At 39.5% G+C, this 11,033-nt stretch overlaps 1 protein-coding gene across 2 annotated transcripts in view; it reads right to left on the reverse strand.

The window, feature by feature from the left end:
- The window catches only part of sema3bl (sema domain, immunoglobulin domain (Ig), short basic domain, secreted, (semaphorin) 3bl), a 57,230-nt gene extending 47,088 nt beyond the window's left edge, over positions 1 to 10,142 (reverse strand). For both annotated transcript variants that reach the window (XM_063883670.1, XM_063883660.1), the window contains exon 1: positions 9,798 to 10,142. In XM_063883670.1, coding sequence (XP_063739740.1) covers positions 9,798 to 9,885 — 88 coding nt within the window. In that variant the 5' untranslated portion in view covers positions 9,886 to 10,142. The remainder of the gene's footprint in view (positions 1 to 9,797) is intronic.
- Between the last annotated feature and the right edge of the window lie 891 nt (positions 10,143 to 11,033).

The raw sequence follows: 11,033 nt of genomic DNA on the forward strand, positions 1-11,033 counted from the left end.
GGTTTCTATCGGAGGTCAAAATTAATAGCTCTATAAAGATGAACAAACACAGTGCCAAAAAAAATCTTTAAAGAATAGGGTGTCTCTATTTTAGATCCAGATACAGTATTTTAGATAGATACACAAATAACAAAGAAGATTTGATTTGAAACAGATAAATGACCTAATGAAACTCTAAGGGCTGTCTTGTGGCTGTCTAATAGATACATCAGTCCACGGTAGGATCTCTGTGTGCTCAGCACTTCCTGTCAGCAGCTTGAGTGGAACTAATTGATTGTGTTTGTTTCAGGGGCGGGGGGGTGAGGCACCTCAGTGTGTGTGACATGTAATGTCTCGAATCCTGCATGAGGGAGGGTTCCCATCGTTTCAACACTTTACATTGGTTCGGAGCCAAAGTGCCAAATGGTGGGACACATGCGAGGAGAATCCTCTTGGAATGGGTTTGTGTGTGTGTGTGTGTGTGTGTGTGTGTGTGTGTGTGTGTGTGTGTGTGTGTGTGTGTGTGTGTGTGTGTGTGTGTGTGTGTGTGTGTGTGTGTGTGTAATCACTCAGGCACTCTGTTTTTCTTTCTTTGTGTGCTTGCTGCTCTCTGCAGGAATATCCAGCTGCACTTCTGTGTATGTAAAGCCTGGCAATCCTTTAATGTGTCCAGTAAAAAAAAATACACGAGCAGAGCGGAGGATGTTTACCCAACTCATGGAGAGATTTTTCTTTCTTTAGTAGGAACAGTAAGACTTACTATGAAACACTGGCAAGGCATCTGTCATTCCAAAAGACTGACCCAGCATGCACTTGGTGGTAGGTGACGTACTAACCGAGGCCAAATTCAACATTAGCCCAACAGAGCATAACGTTTTCACAATGTGTTTCTGTGAGAGTGTGATTTGTTGAGAGTGCTAAAAGCTTTTTCTGCACATGAACAGCAGAGGATCATGTAAGTTAAAATAACTTTCATACTACATTTGCTCTTGTTTTATATTGAAGCTGTCGTAACGTTGTTTCAACTATTGTTCAAGCTAGGGGCTCGTTTCTCAATCATTGAACCACTTATTTGCACATCATGCATATGTTACAAGTATGTTTGGTCAAATCAGTAAATGATGTAGAAATGAACAAAAAGACGACTATGTCATGTTAAAAAATGCAGCTCAGCAAATTTGATGATACATCCCGTTTTTCTGTTAACCTGCCAAACTTAAGGAAATTGGGTACAAATGTAAATTTGGAATTTAAAGTCAGATTAAAATATTAGTATTAGTCATAAACTTACCAGAAATAACCAATGACAGTCCAATCAGACCGCAACTGTACTTTTTTAGTTATTCCAATTATAAAATGGATGCATGCAAACTTATATAGTAAACATTGTACTGTTCTACTTAACAGCTGAATCCTACCATACAAATTGTGAGCATGCTTCCATGCTAACAATTGTATTTGGCTCCTCTGGGCATCAGAACAGCATTTCAGAAGTGCTAGCATGGATATAAACTCTGAGTCTTGTTCCTTATTCAACCCTGATAATAATCTTTCCCCTTCTTTACCCAAATAAATTAAATGGTCCTTTTACCTTGATTAGACAGTTGACAGAGGAGACACAGGAAACATGGTAAACACACAATACAATATTTTAAGGGATGAAACTAAAGGAGTTTGCCGAAACTAAATCCAATCATAATAAAAAAAAATGATCTGAGACAATGGAAAGGAGAAACAATGGGTGTAGAAAGTTTAGAGAAATTATTTTTCAGGACTTGAACCCCCCTTAATGAACCTCAACTGCTGTGAAGTGTAATGCTACTGGTAAAATAACGGCTATCACTGTAGATAACGGGGCTGATTTTGGCTGGCTTCTTAGCACACATATACACACACTTTATTTTAACTTGACCATGCTAGTGAAACAAGAGTGAATATACAAAGTTTTCACAAAGGAGATACAGGATACTCCCTCTATGTAGACGAGATAAACATAAATGGAGACACGCACATCCTCCGTAACTCCTCAGTGTAAGTGGAGTACTTCTAATCCACATGACAGATGGTCAAAGCCACATTGTTGGGCCCTGAACCGTCAACCTTTTCTCCTCAAAGGGACCAGTGTCCTCCAGCCTTCAGGTTAGCTTCTTCCTCTTATCCATCCATCTGTCTTTCTTTCATCTCACTCATCTTCTTCCCCAGTCTTTTCCTTTCCATTTCCTTAGCCTTGCTACTGCCTTTCAGAGTGTGGGTGTGTGTGTGTCTGTCTGTGTGTGTGTGTTTGTGTGTGTATCATTCACTGTCCCTCAGGTTGTGGCCTGTGTGTATATATTGGGCAGCAAGATGTGCCGTGACTCCTTCTCCTTGGAGTATCTTTAATCTTGAGAGGTTACAGAGTTCAACTTGTTAAAGTAACTGTTCCTTATTTCCCTAAATGTTTCACACTTAAGGAGGAAGTGCATCTCTGTCTCAGTCTCAGCTGTCACACAGTAACCACATACTGTATTCAGTTTTCTTTTGGTTGCCAGGATCTTTTGAGTCTTCCTGTTTCAATTGCCAGTTTGTGGTCAATGAGCCTGTACTTGGTTAGGATCTGTCTCTGCTTTCTATCTCTGACAGTAGAGAGATATTCTGCCACTTCATAATCTCTTTTTAGAGCCAAGTAACATTCTTATCTACTTTTTCCCAATGTTGTAAGTAGTTTACTTTAAATTTTGTTATAATGCGTTTGACTGTGTTTGGTGTTTGGCGAGCAGTGTTGTTGTGAGACTGGTCAGAGTGGGTCTGAAGGGTGGGATCAAATGTATGTCTAAAGCTTGCTTTTCATGGACCCATCATTGGTTTCCGTCTACATTCAAATATCTTTTATTCATTACTTCCCTCGATTTACCCTCTATCCTTTTTTCTCTCACCGTTCTTAGAAATTCATTGGTGTTTCCTCTCTTTCATGGACATTCCCCACTTCCATTCATCGTTCAACCCGGTGATTCCTGCCAGCTTTGGGGCGCATGTTTTTTGTCACAGTGCACTCCTGGTTCAGGCAGTCAAGACTTTTAGATGCCTGTGTGCATTGACCTTCAAGGGGTATCAATCTCATGTTAATCCGGATATGTTTCGCCACAAAACAAAGCTATTGGAATCCACCGAAGGTTTATCAGTCTATACTTGGACTATCGTTTATCAAGAGGCAGCCAACGTATTCTGTGTTCGATGGACTTTTTATGAGTTAAGCTTTATCTTTAAAATGTACAAGGACAATGTAAACTTTTATTAGGTCCTAACTCCCTGTGCCCTTCCTTCCTTTTCTATGGAACTCAGCCCAGTTTTAAAAAATATTAAATCAATACTTTAAAAAAGTTATTAGCATGCATTCCTCTATAGGACTAAAGGCTTTGACATACATGGGGTGTGACAAATTAACAACATGGACATAGACACACTGTCATTCTTAAGAGAAAAGTGTACGGATTCAACGTCATTCTCTTTTTTTATTGAATTCCGTTTTAGCAAACTGTCAGTGACTCTGAGTTCCCTCTGGTAACACACAAGTGAATTTGTTGAGGGCTTTTATTCTGAAAGGCAAAAAGGAAAGAGTCGATCTGGTATGCCTGTGTAAAGGTTGAAAAGAGAAATAAAGTTTTTGACTTGGTTTGAAATACAGAGCCTCGGTCTCGGTATGTTTTTCTCTTGCGGCAGGTAAGTACTAATGACAAAAACGTAACATATATATGTGGGGTCCTGTCGTTTTCCAAAATTATTTATGTGCCTCTTTTAGTTAAGGAGACAAAACATTTGAACCATCATTGTTTCTGGTTCATTTCCAATCTGTTCTGCGAGAAATGAGTCTCACCTATAATGTAAATTCCTTTTAAAGAAAATGGTTCAGCATAGAAACATCAAGGACGGCTGTTTTCAACCAGTATTTACAAAGCATTTATAATGCAAAAGTTATCTTATCTTGGACATCTTCATGGCTTTCTGATGAACAAATGATTTGCTTCAGTTTCCATTATCATTTTTTAAAATATCTCTATGTTTTTCTCCCTTAGCCTCATCTCCGTCTTTGCTCTCTGATCTGGCTTTGAGTTTATCTCAATCCTTTTTCCAGCTCCTCGTCTCACACACACATTTACTGTCAACCCCCCCAATGCCTCCATCTGTGTGTTGTCTATGATCTGGCCAAGCCGCCATCTGAGAGTTTTCACATGTGAGATGCTGTTGACGCTACACATAAATGACACCTTGAGACACACAGATGTCTAGATCAAATGCAATGGCAATCTCCTGCTCTTTGACCAACAATCACACACAGTTAACTTCAAACACACCCACCCACCCACCCAAACCCCCCCCCCCCCCCCACACACACACACACACACACACACACACACACACACACACACACACACACACACACACACACACACACACACACACACACAACAAAGGCTCAGTACACACAGATTATACATCTGCAATAAATCTCCTTTTCCTTCACACACATTCACATCTTGCACTTCATACAGACCTAGTAACACCTACACAGGCATTCACAAAAAATGCTTTGCAGATCAAAACGCCAACATACTAACACCTCCACACACACAGATATCTGTGTCCAACATACTGTGCCATTCTCCTTTCTCACACACACACCCTCACATCATGCCTGCGGTGTCAGAAACATGCAGTGTGTTTCCTCTGTCAGCAAGTTCACATACCAGACAGAAAACCTCTTGACTGTGTCTCCTCAGCCTCCAAACTAAATATTGGGGATTTTAATGGACAAAGCACTTCTATGCACCTTCCATTACACTATGTATGTAGACAATTACATAAAATGACACTAGGTAAATATATTTCCTATTCTTTACCAGTCTTAAATAATGATATCTCATCTCTACTCACTAAGTAAAGAAAAGCATTTTTAGTTGTGATTTTATATATAAACCACAATACTGAAGTACAGTAACAAGCACAGACGATATGTTTTGGTTGATGGTAATGAAAGTTGATTATTACTCCCTTGATGTGAAGTGTATTTTTTCTAATAACCGCATGTGTCAGACTTACTAATCCCTCTCATACTTTGGCCAATCCCCAGCAATCAACACACACACTTTGTTTTATATATCTTATGGCTATGTGATATAGAAGTCTATGTTTGTATACCTAATAAGATTAAAATCTTCGCCAATCATAAAATAAACTTTAACGGCAACAAGAACAGGAAACTTTGTCGTGCAGTTGCCAAGTTATGGAGACTGTCTTTAAAATAGAGAAGAAAAGAATGATAAAATGATAAATTGACATCGCAATATTAGACTAAATAGCCTACACTCAGTATTTATTATATTATACACACCAACCATGCAATCTGATTGATATATATAGATTGAGTCATCTATACCATGATAGATATTGATTAAAAGACTTGACAGACATGCATATGAAATGCCATCATAGGGAGTTGAAAAGGATCATTTTGGGACACAATTCCTTAATACAAAACTTTAGAAACATTTTGCTTACATTAGGTTGCCACTGTCCTCGCTTAAAAGCCTTAAGAGCTTGTTAAACTACAATTACAAGATATCAATAAAGGGTTAAAACATTTACCTGGACCAGGACTTTTTTTTTCATTTCAGTCTTCATTATTTACCAAACAAATTTGACTCTTGTTCATTTTCTGTAAACTTTTTAAAATTGGCTTGTGAGTTAAACCCCCTTGACTCTTTTTCAAGGAATTACACAAACATTTGACATTCAAACACGTCAGCCATTATTAAAACATTAAAACCCCTAAAATCCTAATTTCTGTCCAATATTTCTTAGAGCTGAAGCTTATATACTTCCTAACAAAAGAACATGTGCCCAACAAGCCAGTTGGCTTGGTTAGAAAAACCTTCAAGTTTCTCTCTTGTGTTTCCTCTTTGTCTTTCCTTTGCTGGGTTTTAGATCAGTCCAGAGGCCTGGGAGCACTTATACTGAACTCAGGAAAGGAAGGAGAGAGGAAGAGTGCAATGAACCAGCTATTACATGGAGCAGGGAGGGAGTGATGGATGAAAAACAGTGGAGAAAGAAGAGAAAAAGAGCTGAGAGATGAAAGGATGGGAGACGCCCTACATTTCAGCAGCTTGGGAGTCTCCAACAGACTCCCGGTGACAGATTACCCCGCTCCGCCTAAGAACAACTAACACCCGTCTGAATGTGCGCATCTGGGCTACGCTGAATGAGAAAACAAACTCATTAATTCACAGGCTGTGAGCGAAAACAAACACAACCCTTCACTCTGAGAACTAATGCAATCTGATCATAATAGGACGCTGGTGTGTGTGTGTGTGTGTGTGTGTGTGTGTGTGTGTGTGTGTGTGTGTGTGTGTGTGTGTGTGTGTGTGTGTGTGTGTGTGTGTGTGTGTGTGTGAGTGTGTGTGTGTGTGTGTGTGTGTGTGTATGTGTGTGTGTGTGTGTGTGTGTGTGGGGGGGGGGGGTTCTCAAGTGCCCTCTGTCTTTGGTGAGACAAAGTGAATATTGTATTAGAAGGAGTGTGTGTCTGAAGTCAGTGTGTGTTTCTGTGTGAGCGAGCACAAACATAAATGGAGAGAATTGAAATGAATAAGTGAAGCAGGCTGAAGAAAGACGAAGACAAATGAAAGACACAAAGAGACACATAGAGAAAGGCAAAGAGAGTTGCATGATGGGAGGTTGGTATAGACGCTTGGCAGAAGGCTGGGAGTGCAGCCAACCACACACATATCGTATACCTCGACGCGTCTATGTCACCCCCTTAATACACACATGAACACACAAGAACACAAACATATTCTCACTTTGTTGTCAAGAGTTATAAATGCAAATTAGGTTGTCAAACAAAATATGAACATGAATTTTCTCTTTATGTTTGATACAGTGAGCTATGATCATAAAAAAAATAGCAAGAATAGAAAATACAAGAATTAATAAAGTTAGGGAGTAAAAAATAAGAAAATAGTGATTGGTTTATTTGTTGGTCAAGAGAAGTGATGGTGTTCCATTACTACAAAATGCTATATATTTGGTGGATAGCAAACAGGGTTTGCAAAAGATTTAGATTTATTTTACTTTTACAGTAAATTAGTATATTCCAAGGTGTATTCAGGACCTATTTCACTATGAAATTAAGCAATTGAATTGCTGTTGAAAGACATTGTAAATGTTTAATAAATGTCTGAACAACATTCAATCTCCATGTAATTACACACAGATGAGGTCAATGGCTAAATCAATGCTGAATGGGATGTTTAAGGTAAACATAAAGAGTAGTGGATTGAATTTTATTAGTTAGGAGGTAAAAATGGCCTACTTCCTGCTTGACCTTTTACTCACTAATTGATTGAAATGAGATAATGACAGCTTTTCCTGTCGCCAAATTACCTCTACATCCTCCGGGGAATACAAACACCCTCTGGGCTTCTCTGTGTTATAATGAAAGATCAAGCGATAGAGGAAGAGACACACAAACAGAGGGAACACTGAGGTTAGTCAGAGGAATGAGACATTAGACAAAAAAGTGAGAAGATAAGACATGGAGACGTATGGAACGATTTAACGCTGAAAGACAAAAAAGGGAAAAGGATAACTGAGTGAAGGGGCAAATTATGTAAAACGGGGAAAAAAGTGGGATCAAATCTGAGGTCATCCCGACAGGAAGCCAGAAACTTGTTGGGCACTAATGAGAATCCTATAGGCACAGTTTCTTCCCACACTCCTCATGAAGCTGGCAAAATGAGAGCAGAGTGTTTTTTTTCCGATGGCACATTTTATATGGTGGTGTTTATTGCTAGACCAAACTGAAAATTGATCTCAGAAAGCTTCGAGAAAGGGGCTCTACAGAGTAAAGTGCTGTGGCTCACAACCTTGGGCACTGATTTTTCCACTTATAGTGTTTGCCCAGGGCCTGACTTTGTTTGTTCAATAACTGAGGTTCACTCTGTATAATTAATTATGTTGCGGGATTTCCTGAATATTATCTCTTAAAGATCAACAGACCCTTCAGTAAACCTTATGGAATGGCACGGTTTATGCTTCTAAAACATTTAACATTGAATCACAAGACATTATGTAGTGTTAAAACTATAACTACTATATCTAATTTGGATGGAGAGGATGAAAAAACAAATGTTGTCACATTCTGTAACACCCATGACCCAAAAGTGTTATAGTGACATACTAACAATTTAGCTATTGGTCCTAGGTGGTTCATTTTTATCTGGGAGTGTTGCAAGTGGCAAGGCTACAGGTTCAGTCTAGTTAAAAAGGTTAATTCCCATGTCAGCATTAACGTGCCCAGCTAATTTCATGGCCGTCTATTTCTATGAGATATCTTTTGTGCAAGTTCATATTTTGACCTGATAGTGTCACTAGATAAAAGGTCAGGGGTCACTTTAAACTTTAGGTTTTATCCTTGTAGGACCATGAATATTGTCATTTCTAGGCCCTGTTGCACAAAAAAAAAACACACAAATTAAGAGAGTATAAAGAAGTAGTTGGGAGAATACAATTATTTCTCATGTCTGCATGTCTCTTTGATGCCCTATATTCTAAGTATAAAATGCCTTTGTGTTTTTTCTGTCTTATACTTAAGTCTATTTTTTTCTCTGTTCTGAGCAATATTTCCAGTCAGCCAACAGGAAGACCTGTTACCTCATATGGTGACTTTTCTCCTGGAAACACGGAGCTGAACAAGAGGAAATCCTGTGTGATATCTATCACTGATGATGATTGCAGACCCGCTCTGGCCTGAGCAAAATGAAACAATGAGCATGGCTTGGCAACAACACAGTCAACACTATTTAAACACACACACACACACACACACACACACACACACACACACACACACACACACACACACACACACACACACACACACACACACACACACACACACACACACACACACACACACACACAGGGTCCTTAACTGCCTTATTAGCATTCAACCTGAGTGAGTCATGTCCAACATCATAGAAGAACTGGCCAAAAAGATACTGTAAATGGCAATGTTTAAATGTCGATCATTAGCAGTAAAAAGCCTCAAGCCTAAAAATTGTAACAGAGGAAACTAATCTTTGAGTGTTTACAAGGCGGAAGGTCATTATCAAGCATTAGACAATCTGACCTTGTGTAATAGACCACATCCACGTCTGACAATTACTACCAGCAACACATTATGCATGTGACATTAGTGGTACTTTCAATGACCTGTGCTGTTAAGTTTTTCAGACCTAATTACATAGCTAATGCTAGTAACTACACCGCAGTATACACGCTAATTTACATCATTTCCAGGTATTTCCGTTGCGGTTGCCGCTCCTAATAAACCTTCATAGTTGGAGCATCGTACCCCACCGCAGAGATGAACCTCAGCCAACATTCTCCTCTGGCTGGACACCCCGCCTGGAAACTGGCAAATTAACGTCTGTGAGCCTTGTAAAACACATAAACCTCCCAAAACAGAAGCCAGAACATCGACCCGGACTTAACGCTTCCAGCTCGGACCTCCGCGAAGAGAATAGTGAGAGATAAATACACAAATACAAATAAAAACTTGTAAGCTGCAGGACCACGAGGGTGTTAAGTTAACATTTTCACAAAAAAAATATATATATATATATATTTGTTGAAAAGATGAGGAAAGTCAAATACTAAGCACGAGATGGTCAAGATCGCCAATTAATGTCACCTGTAGGGCACGCGCGCCTACAGATAAATGGTGATAGAGAACAGCTGCAAGGATATAGATAATTAGATAGATAGATAATGAATCACTTAATTACCTTTGTATGACAGTCTCAGTCGTGGTACATTTAACTTGGTCGCTGAGACGGTGGCGACTAGCAGTGCCACAATAATACATCCCTTCATTCTGCTGAGAGATGCACTCCGGGTTTTAACTAGTAATTTAAAAGTGAGTTGCCAAAATCAAGCAGAATATTCCAGGAGGATTTAGAGAGGGAAACGGCTGGTTCCTTGATGTCACAGTGCCAACAGTTGCGTTTCCAGGTAGTTCCTCCGATGCGTAAAAGGGTCTTTGACCGAGCAGCTGCGTCCTCTCGTCGGACTGACTGAGCTGAATCACTGACTCGGCTCTGAAGGCTCACACTCCTTCAGTTCATTTTCAACAGCTGCCCAACAGAAGTCAGTTTCAGCCACAGAAAGAGATAGAGAGAGAGAGAGAGAGAGAGAGAGAGAGAGAGAGAGAGAGAGAGAGAGAGAGAGAGAGAGAGAGAGAGAGAGGCTACACCAAGCCTGTACAGCAGAGGGAGAGAGCAGTAGCTGCCCTTCCTTTACGCACAACACACATCTTGGAGGCACGCTCCTACACATGATTCATATCACCATTTCAACATCCAGTGAAGAGCATGTAGCTTTGAGAAACTGTTATAGAGCCATTAATAATTTCTAAACAGTCTAGAAAACCTATGATAAATCATGTATAACACATTATGATGTACCTGTAAACATGTGAAGTGTTAGTATAGATGAAGTAGATAACCACTACATTAATAAATTATTAAAAAGAGTTTGGGGGCGTAAACTGAATAGTTACCAATGAAATGGAGGAAAACTAATTTTAAAGGACTGTATAAATGTTCTGATCCGGATGTGGTTTGAAGCGCTACAGCCAGTCGGTCAGGACTGCTAAACTAAACTTAAATGAGATGAGCACCACCAGTTTCCAATGGTCTTCTTTATTGAAGATTCGATGACATACTTAGTTGTGTGGTTCTGAAATAAACCCATACAAACAGGAAATGAATAAAGTATACATTAAATACAGTATGTTATCCCACGTTGATGAATCAATCCTGTGTAGCTGCTACAGCATGTGGACTTGTTATTACACAGGTATGACTGCGCATGCAGAACCCTCGTGGCCATTAACGGCTCACATGCACACACGTTTTGCCCTATGCAGCTTACTAGCAGCTTGCTAAATTAACAGGAGGGCACTACAACCACTTTTATACCATACCATAGTTATCAGGTTATATACATACAATTACACACAT

The sequence above is a fragment of the Eleginops maclovinus genome, chromosome 1 (genome assembly GCF_036324505.1).
Source record: "Eleginops maclovinus isolate JMC-PN-2008 ecotype Puerto Natales chromosome 1, JC_Emac_rtc_rv5, whole genome shotgun sequence".
NCBI lineage: Eukaryota > Metazoa > Chordata > Actinopteri > Perciformes > Eleginopidae > Eleginops > Eleginops maclovinus.